Source organism: Malus domestica, chromosome 08 (genome assembly GCF_042453785.1).
Source record: "Malus domestica chromosome 08, GDT2T_hap1".
Lineage (NCBI taxonomy): Eukaryota > Viridiplantae > Streptophyta > Magnoliopsida > Rosales > Rosaceae > Malus > Malus domestica.
In genome coordinates this window covers 25191902-25207982 of record NC_091668.1, presented here as the reverse complement: position 1 = coordinate 25207982, position 16081 = coordinate 25191902, and the positions used below count along the sequence as shown (strand labels likewise).

General features: G+C 37.0%; 1 protein-coding gene and 1 pseudogene across 7 annotated transcripts; both read right to left on the bottom strand.

Moving 5' to 3' along the window:
* Positions 1 to 1249: 1249 nt before the first annotated feature.
* LOC103428871 (kinesin-like protein KIN-4C) lies at positions 1250 to 4219 on the bottom strand (annotated as a pseudogene).
* Positions 4220 to 4773: 554 nt separating this feature from the next.
* On the bottom strand, positions 4774 to 14152 carry LOC103428872 (kinesin-like protein KIN-4C). 7 transcript variants are annotated; one of them, XM_008367003.4, is made up of 28 exons: positions 13947 to 14152; positions 13613 to 13806; positions 13267 to 13413; positions 13018 to 13170; positions 12682 to 12932; positions 12227 to 12405; positions 11909 to 12033; positions 11462 to 11498; positions 11264 to 11355; positions 11069 to 11185; positions 10866 to 10979; positions 10708 to 10791; positions 10329 to 10530; positions 9503 to 9612; positions 9029 to 9127; positions 8839 to 8952; positions 8649 to 8765; positions 8488 to 8568; positions 7917 to 7988; positions 7752 to 7845; positions 7644 to 7675; positions 7447 to 7532; positions 7122 to 7193; positions 6793 to 7020; positions 6498 to 6630; positions 6285 to 6374; positions 5567 to 6133; positions 4774 to 5409 (listed from the first exon to the last, which is right to left on the bottom strand). In XM_008367003.4, exons 2-28 carry the CDS (start codon positions 13721 to 13723, stop codon positions 5083 to 5085), a joined length of 3834 nt encoding a protein of 1277 aa, XP_008365225.3. In that variant the 5' UTR covers positions 13724 to 13806; positions 13947 to 14152; the 3' UTR covers positions 4774 to 5082. The 7 variants fall into 7 exon arrangements, with proteins under 7 accessions (XP_008365225.3, XP_070681980.1, XP_070681982.1 ...); XM_070825879.1 differs by having other exon boundaries at positions 6285 to 6371; XM_070825881.1 differs by having other exon boundaries at positions 6285 to 6371; positions 7764 to 7845.
* Between the last annotated feature and the right edge of the window lie 1929 nt (positions 14153 to 16081).

Sequence of the window (16081 nt, the reverse complement as noted above, 5' to 3'; positions counted from 1 at the left end):
TAGGACTCAAATGCGACACAATCGGCTGTTTTTTCGAGCACCAAGAGATGGTATTAGAGCCAAGATAAACAAGGTAACCAATAATGAAATGACGAGTGTTTGGACAACCAGCCTAATCAGCACCAAAATATGTAGACAAAGTAACGGAAGCAAGTTGAGGAATCAACGTAACACTAAAATCCAAAGTACCTTTGACATAACGGAAAATCTGTTTGAAGGCAATCATATGAGCAGTGCAAGGTGAACTCAAGAAATGGGCAACAATATTAACTGCAAAGGAAATATCAGGGTGAGTGGTAGTGAAATACTAGAGGGAGCCAACTAACTCACGATATGGAGTGGAAGAAGCCAAGATGGACCCATCAGAAGCGGTGAGAGAAATCCTGGTCGCCAAACGACCAGATCATACCCTCGAACAGCCAGCTTCTCACTATCGGACACTGCCATCTTTTTTGGGTTAAATAATATTTTTTGGGTTATAAATGGGGAAAAAATGGTTGTGGCAGGGATTTCTAAAAATCCCCGTATGGCCACCGTCCCGATTAATGCATAGGTGTTCGAAATTAAGAAATGACGTCTAGACCTATTGAGGCGCCCGCCTAGGCATCTGCTTAGGTTGCAACTCATTTAAATAGAAAATAGATAACTTTCATTTTACATTTTATTTTTTCCAATAAATTGTAAGAGACTTGTTGAATACTTGAATGAACACACATTATATGCTTGTTCCCCATGTTTTCATTATGTTCCAATAGCTCATAATATATATGTTATTCTATTTTGTAGTTTATGATGAAATTATATATATTTTTAAGTATAAATATACACTTATTTATACGAAATATATTAGATTTAGTTAAATCAGCTTACTTTGCCTAGGCCCCCGCCTAACCACCTAGGTGTTAGGTCCCAGCCCACCATCCAACTAGCGCTTAACGTCTGTTAGAACCTTGGGAATGAGTACTGCTACCACTACAAATGAGTAGGTTTCATATAAAAAGTAATTATTACAATGAGCAACTATATAGAGTATATACGAGGAAGGAAGGAAGGAAAGAGCTGCCGACCGGCCCGACCCTAATCCAAATAGGAATAGTCGAATAGGGAAGCAATAGGAAAGCAAAATATTTCTACCGTCGTTACTTGTTTTTATCCACGTGTTTGTGTAGATTGAAAGTAATTTTAATTTTACTCTATTAGTCGTTTGACACAAAAAAAAAATCTGGATTAGTTGGTCATGGTAACTAGATTTCAATTCGAAACCGAAATGGCATTCAAAGCGAAAGAAGAAAACACTGAATGGTATTTCATCCAAATAAAAGACATCTCTATCGTAAATCCGACTTTCTATCAATTATATCTGAGAGTTAAACACAGTGATGGCTCTCTTTCTCCATCACTGTCTCGCTACAGCAGTTCTCTTTCATGACGAAAATTTTATCTTAACCTTCTGCTTGCATTGCATCCTCTGCTCCTTTTTTGCCTTCAGCATTTACATTAACAAGTCGAATTGCTGGCTTTCGTCCCTTTTTATTTGGGGCGGGTTTTGCAGCGTCTGCATTCACCTATAGGGTTTAAAATTTTCAGTCCGAGAGCAAGGAAAAGCGTAATGAAATGCTGCTCCAAGGGGGGAACCCCAGCAAGCAATAGAGTATTTTTGAATGCCAAATGGCAATTAGGAGTCAGAGGTACCGTAAAAACACAATTCTGAAACGCAGACAGTCCCACATATGGGTAAGAAAATTATTAGAGAGGAGAAAAATGTACTCACGATAAAACATTTTACTTCTTTAAGAAAAATAAAGCGGGATTCAAAAAGGATAATGAAGCATACCAGTAGGTTCCCAATATCAGATAATGGTTTCTTTCTTGGCCCAAGATTGTCATTCGACTCTGCAGGCTTCTGAACTAAAGCATTCTGAAGTAGCATTGCACCTTGAGAAGCCACTGAGCTATCCTTCTCCACTTCAGTTGTATCTGAACAGTTCAAAATGCCATCAACCGTCTCTGACTGTGACGACTCATTCAACTTAATTTGAACTGTTAATCCTCTATTGCTGCACTTAGAGGCAACACAGCCACATGATGCCCCACAGCTGCCACCCGTGGATCGACATCTGCATTTCATCGTCTTGCACAAGGAACTCTTACTGCATGAGCAGCACACTGTTGATGCAGTTTTAACTTTTGCAACGTTCGAGATTTCTGAGGCAGATGGGGTGATGTCCTCCACTAACTTGTAACTATTACTCCCAACAGAAATAGAATGTTGGCTCATAGTTCCCTGACCATCAGATATCATAATTGAAGGTGTGTGAATCAAGGAAATCACATTTTGTATTTCTAATCGGGGAATGTAGTTGAATTTGATTAAGAACCCTGCAACTCATTCATTCCCTCAAACCACTATATGATTCAAGCTCCAGAAAGAAGATGAATTGAAGTTCAAAAAAATTAAGACACGAAGCATGGATTCGCATTTAAGTGCATTAACCTGTGACTTATTCCCACCATCAAGCGCAGCCTTGTTCAGCCTTAGTTGTCCAACCATACTACTTAGACTAACGAATTGTTCCTTCAGATCTTTTATACCTAAATCCTTCTCCAAGCAGTCATCCTCTTGTTCCTGGCATGTGCACCTTAAGATGGCAGGGGAAAAAGGGCAAGGTTCAGAAGCAAAATACATGGGGATAGTTTACGACAACCTTGCAGGAACAAGGTTCAGAAGCAAAACTTCTCACCTCGACATTTCTTGCTGCTGCGCCTCAGCTTCATCCTTCAGGTTTGCAGCTTCCTCAGCCATCCTACAAATCCAAAATGAGAAAATGACTTTCCAAAATGAGAAAATACAAAATTACCGTCTTCAGTCTTTGATTGGAGTCCAATAGCTTATGCATCTCATGTTCATTCTTCCTACTCTCTTTTTTGAGCTGTTGATGCATAAAGATATCCAAAAAGATTTCATATACCCCGACATAAAATAAGTTCCGCATCAACTATTCAACACTTTTCCAGACATACTAAACAGATTAAGCTAGTAGCTGATATATATAGTTCCATAAAGGTTATCGAAAATGTGCTAACTTAATACTTTAGGGAGACTCATATACCTGAAGAACTTCTTTTTCCAGGGAAGCCTTTTGCAATCTGAACTGCACAGACTCAAGCTTCATCTTACATTGCACTTGAACCTAAACAGCACACAATTTGTCAATAGTGGAAGAACAAAATTTAACAAAATTTCATACAGGAAAGCCTCATAACTAACAAAATGTCACCTTCTGAGCCTTCAACCTCTGAATCTCGAAATGTAACTGCTTTGTGGGCTCATCGCCCCTTCTTCTTAGAACCGAGAGCTGAGATTGAGCATCTAGCTTCTTCGTCAACACTGCAACCTGCACAAATGAATTATAGATATAGAACACGCAAAACCATTTTTGAACACCTCGTCACAACTTCGAGCATAAAAATCCACCTGATCCTCAAGGAAAGTCAACTTTTGAATGTAATCCTCTCTCAGCTTTTGAGCACTGCTATCACAGGAAGTGGATGAACCATTTGCTACCTTGAATCTCAGCTCCTCAACCTCCTTCTGCCAATCGTTACCAAAAGCAAAATTTAAGAGCTTTTCGCACGTAAGAAACTCGCAAATCGGAACCTAAAAGAACAATGGCTGCCAGAACAATTCAATTAGATTCAAATCAGCCAATCAGACTAAACTCAAGTTAAATTTCCCGATTTCACTCTGCTACTACATTTCTCGCCACCCAAATATAATTCGAACGCAAATTACAACTCCACAGAAAACTCAATCAAATCAAGGGTTGCCAATTTTCGTTTCTTTTCTCCAACATTTTCTCGGCAACCAAACAGACTCCCAAATTTAAGGAAAAAAATGAAACCGAAACAAAAATAGAGTGAAAGAGCGACCTGATATGCTTTATTTTCAAGGTCCAATTGGTGAAATTTCTTCCCGTAATCATCGCCGGTGGATGCGTCGGCGGTTCGCTGTACGCGGCGGTTGCCTTTCTTCATCGTCTGACATCCAAATCGGCGAGTTCTCGAGTGGGTACGGATCGGACCCGAAGGCTGCAGTGGAGTGAGTGAAGCGAAGCGTTAATGTGCGCTGAAGAAGAAGAGGGAGGGAGGAAGGAGGACCCAACAATATACCCTGTAATAAAATAAAATATAAAAAAATAAAAGGAGGGAAATTTATGATTCAATTTTGCCAACGTTGACTCATCTACATTTAGATTTTTTTTTTTTTTTAAGAGAACAAATACAATTACGAAGAATGCACCATAAAATTTTTAAAGTCTCAATAACAATCTCTTTCTCTAAAACTCAAAAAATTCAAATTCAAACAAAAGAGAAAAAAAATTAAATAAGGTACGTACAAATAAATACCCAAAATTAAGGGTGGAAATTCGTGTGAGCTGGTCACAATGTTTTTATTTCAAGAGATGTCTTTTTTTGTGTTTTGTGTACAGACTTAACTTAGAGAATATTTTTGCTTACCACCCTAAAATGAGTGTTACTCACCGTTCTATTTTCACTACTAGATGAATTTTAATTCGAAATCCATGTAATAAATGGACACTCATCTCAAAATTTAAACTCATTTAATAATGAGCTGAAGAACAAAAGCAACCAAAAAACAAAGAGGCTGGAAGCTTGGCATTGGGTGTTAATGATGTGGGTCATTAACACATCCTTTCCGAAGAAAATCACATGGGACAAAACTTCGGAATAGAAAAGAAAAAAGAAAAAAAGGGAAAACCATGTCTAATTTCATTGATGTGGTAGATTAGATGTTCCCTGAATGGAACAGTGTATCTACAAAATGCCAGTAAAAAATGGTTCCGAGTCCTGAGCACCATGGTCTAAGCAACAAAGCCAACAAAGGCCTAATCACCTACATCTCTATCTTCATCAATCAAACACAAATCAAGGCTCCGGATCGATAAATCCTCATAGCCACAGTAATTTTGCAATCACTAGCAACCTCAAATCCTACGTGGCTACGACCACCTGCTTCACGCTGCTGGTATAAGATAATGCCAATGAGAGAGGCAGTGGAATTCAAAGGTGGTTTTCCTTCTCATCTTTTGTTCTCTTCTGCCGGAGAGGACTTATTGGTGCGGGAATTCCAGCTTCCTTGTTGGCATCCGATTGCTGTGGTTTATCGGCATTCCTGTCTCTAAATGGGTTGCCGCTGTTTGATGCAGCAGCTGATCGCATGGCCCTTGGTAGCTTCATAGGGATGCTTGCCTCTTGTCCTTTGTTATCTGGCCTTCGAGGTGCTTCAGCAACTTCTGGCTGCGAGGGAGGCGGAGCATTTGTAACAAGTTGAATTGTGGATTTTCGCCACTTCTTTCTCTGGTTAGGCTTTGGTGCGTTGGATTTGACCTTCAGTTGATAAAACCATCAAAATGTAAGCCAAAGTAAGTGTAAGACTAGTGAAATAATTAAGTTCTAAAGCATCAACCAAGAACAAATTGACTGCACAGATGATAAGGGACGAGTGAAAAGCAATTCGATTCTATCAGGCGAGACTAAAGTATACCAACGTATTTCCAATTTCGGAAAGAGCCTTCCTTCTTGGTTCACCATCATCAGTTGTCTCACTAGAGTTATCAGCTAATGCATTCTGAAGCAACCTTGCACCATGAGTAACAAGAAGCTGATTCTTCTCTGCTTCATCAGTCCCGATCTCATCTCTAATCCCTTCAGACACCTCCGCTTGTGCAGATTCTTGCACCACAAGTGAAGCTGATTCTCTATTTGAACACTTTGTAGCCGCACAGCCACATGATAACCCACAAGTGCCTGCGGAAGACCGGCATTCACATTTGCTAGTTTTGCATGATGAGCTTTTGCTGCAAGAGCAGCATACGCCTGATTCACTTTTCTTCACAGACACAATCCCATCACCTGAAGCGTCTAATTTGAAGCCTCCAAAATTCTTAACTTCTGACTCATTATATCCTCCCCCACTTGAACTTCCACTTTTGGATTTTCGCTTTTTAGATGGTCGTTTTCTTGACATTACCCAGTCGCCATCCTCCTCCGCATCAGATTTTTCTGAATCAGACGTATCCATATCCTCCCAGATAAATGACGCCCGGTTTTCCTAGATTCACAAAACACGTCATATAAAGATTAGCAATTATGTCAGTTGTAATCAGGAAATGGCAACAAGTATTTTAAAACTAAAACAATAAAGAAAACGTAGTATTAAGCAGCATGAGGAACTTGCAAAAGATAATGTCACCCGCACGTACCAACTTGCGCAAATCATACTTGTGTCCACCATTGTTTAGGTCCGCATCCTTAGAACAGTTCATGGCAAATTTCTTCAACGCCTGATTCTGCTAGAAATCGGAAACAATTCAGAAAATTAAAGAAAAATGGAAGGAATTAGTCAAATAACTACGGGAAGATAGAATAATCATGGTTTCACACTGGCAACCACATAAGCTAATCTAAGACTTTACCTGATGAACAAGTTCAGCCCTCTGCATCTCTGATTTTCTAAGCAAACTACTCAGGCTTACAACTTTTTCCTTCAAATCTCTTATTTCCAAATCCCTCTCTCTGTATGCAACTTCTTTATCTCGTAACAAACACCTTGAAAATCGAGGAAACATTTATTTTCAGTGGCATTCCAAAGTAAATACTCAAGGTAAAAACAATTGCGCTGACATGCACACTGAAGTTTTTTCTCTCAGACAAAATTAGGAAGAATATTTCTCTTCTGGTAAAATCTTTGACCTAAATATAATGTATTACCTGGAGGAAGAAGCTAAATTGAACAAATGATTCATCAAATTTTTTGCATCAGCAAGAGACCGAACATGGTTCCAGCGTCCCCTCCCAGTAAAACCCCGCTCCCGTTCTTCTGCTTCTGACAATTGTGATGCCATGGAAACCAGGGTGCTAGATGAAGTAGCAAGCATGTTTTCAAGTGCATAAATCCTTGAATTTCTCGCACCAGGAGACATTGATTCGGGGTAATCACTACAATAGGCACCATTCAAAAGAGAGAGATGTATGTCAAGTTAGCACCAAATAATAAAGACAATTTGTTGAAATAGAATATTCATCTACAAAACAGTCACCTGAAATTAGTTCGTTTTGACATTTCTGCTTCTTCTTTTAGCTTTGCGACCTCCTTGGCCATCCTAGCCCGCCTGAAATACCAAGAGTTAATTAAACTGATTCTCCAAAATTGTGACTGAGATAGAATCTCTTACTCTAACAAACAGATATAACAGAATTTAAGGATAAAAACAGCCAGCATTCAATATGATTCTTGGCACAACTAATTACAACATTTCAACATAATGTTACGGATGGCATCCTTTTCAAAGTAGTCAACTCTAAGAATCTCATAGACAATTTAAGTAAATATATAAAGTAGTCTACTAGAATGGAAAGGCTTACTCTTCCATTTGACGGTCATACTCAGATCGTACTTCATGTACCCGAACTGTGACTTCAAGCTCATGCTCAATTGCCTGCATCAAAGCCTGTGTACAGATCTACAACATTAATCCATCTCCATATCATGCAAACAAAAAAATCCTTCTGATAAATGACTCTTTTATTCCTCATTAGATACTTTAGAGAGTGACAAGTACCTGAACTCCAGGACCATGTCCACTGCCAGCTCCTGCATAGAGTAGTAACAAATTGTTAATACCTTATAATGACAAGAAAATAGAAACAAATGAGGTATATCGCATGACCAGAAATTTCACGTGAAGAAGTCTTTCGCGATTCTAAAAGCTCTTTTAGCCTTTTTGTGGCCATAGAAGCTTCTTCTGTCTTCCGTTGCAAAACCTGACATAACGTGGAGAAAAATGTGAATATCTTTCAATAGATGATGTACAACCTAGCAAGTTATTTCTTACCATTTTTTGCCTCTGATTCAAAGCTAACAGTTTATGCATTTCATACTCATTCCTCCTCCCCTCTTTCTTAAGCTGATAATTGACAAAAACGAAAAGGAAGATTTCCTTAACTCTCAAATTTCAAAAATAGATAATGTAGATAAAAGAGAAGGCATTGCAGTCATGCGGTAAACTACAATATGCATAGCATCATATAATTGTTAACACAAAAGAACAAATGTTTTATTTGGGGGGTGGCGGTGGGGGCGGAAAAGGTAGATTTCTGCCAACCCAACAGATTTAAAAAGAATAAATAACAATTCAAAAGTTAGAAATAACTTTAAAATGATTTTCCCAAATGATGTAAAATGCATTTTCTAGATCATGGTTGCTAATTGCTGCTGACAATTTAACAGTAATAAAATGTGTTTGTATATCATGATTTGTAAACAGTATGCTATGGAGCACCATCACGTATCCACTTGCACTTTCCAAGATCATTTACATGATAAGCATATGACCGGTATGATGTGGCTATAGTCAATCAGAAATCAGTAATTAAAGATGCAAGCAATTCAAAATTTTCATATACCTGAAGAACTTCTTTTTCTCGTGATGCTTTCCATAATCTGAACTGCTCAGACTCTTGTTTAATCTTGTGTTGCAGTTGAACCTAAGAAAAAAAAGATTGCATTTAATAATGATGACAAAACGTGACTAATATCCTTTTGCATTATTCTTTGCATATTGCACCTTCTGAGTCTTTATTCTCTGTATCTCATCCTGAAGTCGCTTTGCAGCCTCATCACTTTTTTGTTTTTGTCTCAATAGTTGAGCTTGAGCATCTTGCTTCTTTTTGAGCTCAGAAACCTGCAAAGAAAAATTCAGCCCAATTGCCCAACATATGCAATTTCCATCAAAAGGTTAGGGTATTTGCACTCACCTGCCCTTCAAGGACATTCAACTTGTGTAGATAATCTTCCTTCAACTTTTGAGCACCATCATCAGAAGTAGATGATATATTGGAAAGATTGTGTTTCAACGCCTCAATCTCTTTCTGCAGAACCAGAATAGGCAGATTTATAAGCCAGAACTTTGCATCACAGCACAAGTATTGCAGGAAGAAAACAAACCTGCAATGTTTTCTTTTCAAGTTCTAACTCCTGAACTTTCTTCTCATAATGTAGTTTAAGAACCGAGGTATCAGAAGTAGTAAACCGCTTCATCTCAGCCTTGAACAAGTCAAAGTAACCAATTTAGAATAAAATAAAAAGAAATGATAAAACCCCACACCAACGGCAAAAACAAACAAGCATACTTAGACAAATAGCAGGATGTAAAGAAATATAGTCTTGAAAGTTAAACAGACATCTTTAAGAAAGAACGAGTCACCAACAGTTAAGCATGCCATTCAAAATAATATTTAGTGAAAGGTTTCTTCTAATTTATGGATCCCCAAAACTCCATTTCACAGAAGTAATCCAATAAGGAAAGGTTGGAGCTCAACAAGAAATCGCTTTAACAAATCCAATGATTTGAAGTTGTCCAATTGAAAGTGCGCAACCAAGATAATTCAACCACTTTAATCAAAACTTAAGAAACCTTACCTCCTTCTGTTCAAGAGCTTTGTCCAATTCTTTGAGCTCCCTATCAAATTTTTCTTGAAGAGAAGAAAATTCTTGCTCCTTTTGCTCCTTTTCATGATCTTCAATCTCATCTACTAGTAAATCATATGGAAACATAAAGATTTTATTAGGATAATAACAATGGTACAGGTATAGAGAACACTAAAACTATCTCTAACCTACCAGCTGCTAAAACATAATAAAAGGCCAAACGTAATAAAAATATAACAATACAACACAGCTATACAACATAAGAGTTAAAAGAAGCTAACAATAGGCATGAATGAGAAACAAAGGTATATCAAGAAAATCGAAGCACACAGTAATGCCATGTAAGAAACTCTATCCCACAAGCCCTTTGCTTCCTCCCCCATAGAATCCTCAATAATCCTCTTATTTTATATAGTCTCATATTTACATGGACATTACAAGTTGTAATTACAGGAAACATGCCCAAAATTATTTATCAATCCAACCAACTAGCAATCCACAGCTTGAAATACATGCCAGCAAAGAACACAGATTTGTTCTTTCTGCACTAAGAACAAAATAAAAACATACAAATAAAAATGAAAAACTGACAAACAGTTCTTCATTATAATGTACAACCAAATCAAACAAGTATAGAAGCAATTAATAAAAAATAAAACAAGTACACATGAAAGAAGATTGGTGTTATCTAAAAATGGAAACAGTACACATGAAAGAAGCTTGGTGTTAGATGAAATTATGATGTACAACCAAATCAAACAAGTATAGAAGCAAATAATCAAAAATGAAAAACATAAGATAAAGATTTTTTTTCTACCTGAAATATCCTCAGCTTTAGTATCATAATCAGATGAATAGTCATTGATAGAGGGGAATAAAATATTCTTAGAACGAAAGCCGCCATCATCAGCACAGTCAACAAATCTATTGTGTTTTGAGTTGTTTGAGTTTTTCAAGCACAATAACTCCCCTTCTAACTCCTGAATTTTTGACACGTAACCTTTTAGCAAGTCATAATCCTGCAAAGAGTTTGAAAGCCATGTTCGAGTTCAGATTCTTGATCATCAGAGAGAGAAAAAATTGTGCAACATGGAGAAGAAAACGAATTTCCTATACAAAAAGAAAAAAAAACCAATGCATACTACCAAATAATAAAATATAAACAACAGAAAAACAAAAAATCACTATACACCAACCTGAACTGAATTTGAGTCAATCTCATCCCAAGATTTACCACTTCGTGCTGATTCAATTATCATGGCCAGTTTATCTTTTTCAACCTAAAATATTGAATGTTAGTGAAACCCCATACGAGATTGATCAATGACATAAGTTTATAATTATGTATAGAAACCTGAGCATCAAGAGCACGTTGCTTTAGGTGTTCGCATGAAACTCGACGTTCTTGAAGCTCGTGCCTCAACTCCACATTGCTTGCTTCGAGTAATGATACTTTGTGCTTCAGGATCTAAAAAAGTTGATGAAAAGTCTCAAAGCATTAAACACATAACCTTACTGATAAAGAGCGTTTGTTATTACCACTTGTCATTGATATACCTGAAGTTCCTCATATGGTGCACTGGCATCGCCACGATAAAATAAAAGTTCAGTCTGTAACTGTTCAATCTGGCTTCTCATTGTTTGCAACTGAGCTGCCATGGGATCACGATTGACCTATTAATCAATAACAAAATAAAAAATCAGTAGAAGTAAAAACAAACAAAACTTTAACAATATTGCACCAAAACTTACAACTGCCTTATTGTGGATGTTGCGAGCACGGTTAGCATATTTCAAAGTATTTAACGTCTCTTCAGCATTTGTGTCAGCTGGACTAACACAAGCTAGGAAAAAAGACAATGAATTTTGAAAAAATAAGTATTGGATCATTAGAAATGCATATCTTAAAGAGCCAATGAAGCTTTACTCTAACAAACAAAATCAGCATACCAATCATCACAGTCTTACTGTTTCCTCCGAGCGAATCCTATAAATTCACATTGCAAAGATTAGTCAGAAACAGTACCAAGGCATCTTTCATTTTATTTATTTACGGTGAGTGAAGGACTTCGATTTGGAAAATAACCAATTATATTTTTTTAAAGTCAAGTCAAATTTTATTATTATCTACCTTAACACTTCAAGACATCGTGAGTCAAATGCTAAGTAAATTATGATATGCATATCATTCCACCTAAGACGAACCTTAAGTTGTCTAAGGAAACTAAAATTCTGCACATTCTTCATTGCGTTGCTACTTTTTTCTCCTTATCTAAAGTAACCACAATGATAAATGCATCTGAACATAAATGTATTGAAGACGCTGAAAATATGTCTGTAACTTACAAGCTGTCATAACATGTATCACAAGAATTCAAAAGAAATTGATTTGCATGCCTGTAATAAACGTGTTAATTTGCTATCACGATACGGAACATGGCCGCCTTCTTTCCGCTTCTTTTCATCTCCCAAGGCACTTATCACATTACCAAGAGCAAGTAAACCCTTGTTAATATGAATGCCTAATACAAGATAAAACAAATGAATAATTAGTAGCCAATTCAAACCAAACAGAAAAAAAAACAATCAAAGGATAACTTATCTCATTTATTGAAGAACAGTGAAGTAAGGCTACTGCAGTTAAATTAATAAATACAGATTTTATTTTCATACAACCCTATAAGAAAGATTCAATATAAAGTACATAGTAATTACCTTCTTTCAACCTCATTCCGTCAGCACCTGTCCGTTTTGCCCGCTCAGACCCTGCTAAATCCACTAAATGGAGCTTGGCGCAAAGGATATCATCACCAATATCGTCACTATTTGCTCCATTCACAGAGTGAGAAATCCTCTTTTGCTCCATTGTTATTGTAAATATTGCATGTGAACGGCTGCAATGTGAGGAGAGGAAAACATAGAGGATAATATGTTAGTTCAATTGTGACACGTTCATAAGAAAAAAATAGATTTACAGAAAACAATATGATGCACATAATAAATGTTGGTACTACAAAATCTAATCATAACTTAAACAGATATAGAGTTCAACACACCCTGAAAAGAAAATACCGTTATTCAGAAAACAAATTACACATATTACTATAATTCTACCTAATTATCTACTTTTATACTATAAAACCATCTAATAGAAAACGCAGGCATTGCACCTTGACTGGCTATTCATATTGGTGCTCCCAGTAGCACGAGATAATGATCCACGAGTGAGATATGACGCCATCTCTTCTTTTGTTCTAACCTCTGCCTCAGTGACACCAGCAAGAGTTATCCCTCCATTCACTGTTTCTCTAATTTGGATAGGCACTCTTGCCGGCGCAGGCTTTGCAGGTGCTGCCCCTTCATTTTTGGGCAGTGATGATGAATTTGGGTCAAGCAAATCAAACACTTCCTCCTTAAATATCTGCCGTAATACACGTTGAATATCAACATTTAACATAATAATTTAAAGAGAAATACTATTAATGAACAAATGGAAATCTTCATACCTCAATAAATGATACCCTGATCAAAAACTCTGTGTTATCTTTCGTTGTCTCAACTTTCTTGAATATACTTTCCATCACTTTGGGTATTATTCCACCATTACTTCCTTCTCCAGTATAGTTAGTCCCCATTGTATAAGTCTTCCCGGAACCCGTCTGCAATATTAAATGAATTCAATTTTGTTACTTAGTATTAGATCAAACATAAAGTTAAAAGAAACCCAACAACAAGAGTTTTCATAAACATTATACCTGTCCATAAGCAAGTACAGTAGCATTGTATCCATGGAAAAGGGCATTAACGAGCGGAGCAACACAATCATCATACACCGCATTAGAAGGAAGTCCGGTGCTACCATACACATAATCGTATGTGAACGAATGTGTCCCAATTTGCACCTGTTCACATATCCCAATCATAAATCATTAGTTACCAACACACTCATATTTTGATTATCACAAAAAATTGAACGTGCATTACACATTATGAATTCAAAAATGAAATAAAAATAACAATAAGCAGCTGAATCAGCCACATCTGACATTCGAAAAACCAAGAACCAAAAGTTTAACCCAAAAACTTGAGGAAAAAAATTACCTGGGGTTCACCGGGAACGACGGAAATGCAATCTGTGCAGCCTACCAGAAGCTCGGAGGTAATCAAGGGCCTTACATTGACAGCCACTCGAACACATTCCGAACTATCCATCTCGACCTAATGCGAAAAACCCTCGATCCCAAATCGAAAAATCCTAAATCCTCCGCCACGCCTCCAGATTGAAAAACGAATCCCTAATCAGAATCAAACACCACCGCATCAAAAATCACCAACCAAACAACAACGGAACATTAAAAACCCGATACGAATCGGGATTGATAGCAATCGAAAAGAGGAGGAGAAGATGAAAAACGGATCTGGGAGGGAGCTGCACCTGAAGGAGGCGGACGAAAAATGGGATTTGCTTCCTTCCTTCCTTCCAATTTCGTTCGTTTGGTTTTGAAATGTGCGTTTGCGTTGTGCGGTGGGAGCAGAGAGAGAGAGGGGAATTTTTGAAAGCGGGCGTTTGGGGTTGAATTAAAGCGGAATTTAGAGAAGGCGGACAAGTCCGGATTCAAAATTTAGGATGTCACGTGACCTGCGCGTGATTGGGCGAACGGTACTCTTATAATTAGCGGGGTTTAATTTTGGAAATGGTAGGGATACGGGACAGACTGGCCCACTGCAATGGCTGGTGGCGATTCGTGGTGTGGGGGGTTTGAGTTGGGCCAAGGGCATGAATGGTGGTATACCGTTTGGTGCACATAGGGTGCGTTTGGTACGTGGGACGGGACGGGACGGAACGGGACGAGGCGTTCCGTCCCGCGTTTGGTGCACCAAAAATGGGTGGAACGGGCTGTTCCACGGGACAGATTTTGAGTGTTTTTACGTTCCACCTCCCCCCCTGGAACGGGTTTGTTCCACGTTTGTGGAACGCAATGTTTTACCATTTTAAGACAAATATACCCCATGTCTTTTTCAAAAATTACACTTTCGTTCCGTCCCGTCCCGTCCCGTTCCGTCCCGTCCCGTCCCGTCCCGTTCCGTTCCGTCTGCGTACCAAACGCACCCATACGGAACGGAACAGAAAGAGACAGAGTGGGATGGGATAGAACGAAACGAAACAGAACAGAGGATCCGTGTTATGTTTGGTACATACATGACAGAACGGGATGGTTGTTCTGTTCTGTGTTTGGTAAGCACAGGACGAAACGAAATCAAAAGATTAAATGACTAACTTACTCTTGTTCCGTCTGTTGTTTGGTCAATTTTTTTATATGGAGATTAATTATTAATTTCGCATTAATTAATAGTTCATTTAAATTTAAATTTCAGATTAAATCCAACAGTAGTATATTGTTTGAATTTGAAATTGAATTTGAATCTACCAAGTGTCTGTTGTGAAAAGGCATCTGATTGCCTATACATCTGAAACCTACTACCGCATTATTTTAACTGCAACATTCATATAAATTTTCTGGGACAAACACTAAGGAATTCGCCAAAATCAAAGTTGACTTTGATGATAGATGGTTGAACTTTGGTGGAGTTCCAGCATACGTATATAAAACTACAAGCACTAAGCAGGGGTAAAATTCGGTTTCAAAGACATTGAAAAATTTGCAAGCCTCTATTTGCAAAACTCGTTCGTTCATTGCTCTCAATTTTGTTTTATTTTTGTTAGTTACTCGATTGTAATCTATATATATATAAAGTGAGCACCCTAAAATGGTGAAACATTTGAAATATCATAAATTGCCCATTAAGAATTTCATAAATTACAATTGAACCAAGAGAAGCTAAAGTATTTAACCATAATTTTATTTTGAATGAATTTAATATTTAAAATTATAGAAAAAACAAAAAACAAAACCTCCCACGTTAGTGGGTGGTTTCAAGTCATTAATTCATTTTTTTTTAATAATTTTTTTAAAATATGTAAATTAATTATTTAAATAAAAAAATATAAAAAGACCAATTGACACACGTGTATGCATTTTAATAAAATAATATTCACTGATTGTTGTTTTACCAACAATAACAAATATACTGCTATTCATGACCACCAACACTTGGTGAAAATGATAATTGACCAAGAGTTAGTTACATATATAGATATGAAAATTTTCTAAAGGGATACTTTGGATGTGGTCCCTAATCTTTAACATTTTTTTACTAAAACCTTAATGGTATTCAAAGTTTGATCAAAGTCCATTGACTTTGTACACCTCATTATATTACAATTAATATTTATAGTTTTATAGTTTTGACATTAATTGTTTGATATTTTATGAGATTTATAATCCTATAAATTTAAAATCTCACATTATAATACTAATAGAAACGGTTACAATACAAAAATTCAAACATTTTAATTGAATAAATGGATAAAAAAAACTATGCAAAAATAAGAAATAATAAATGGCAAAAGAATATATCCATAGTGTTAAAAAAATTGGTACATTTTACAAAAAAATTGGTACATTTCACATAGAACAAAGTGGTACATTAATAAACAATAATGGGTAC

Coding starts and splice junctions, on each gene's coding strand:
- LOC103428872 (XM_029107214.2), bottom strand. CDS start 13,723: ATGGATAGTTCGGAATGTGTTCGAGTGGCTGTCAATGTAAGGCCCTTG. Junction 8,766..8,838: donor TGAATGTCCTTGAAGGGCAG/GTGAGTGCAAAT, acceptor TTTTCTTTGCAG/GTTTCTGAGCTCAAAAAGAA. Junction 8,569..8,648: donor AGAGAATAAAGACTCAGAAG/GTGCAATATGCA, acceptor TTTTTTTCTTAG/GTTCAACTGCAACACAAGAT.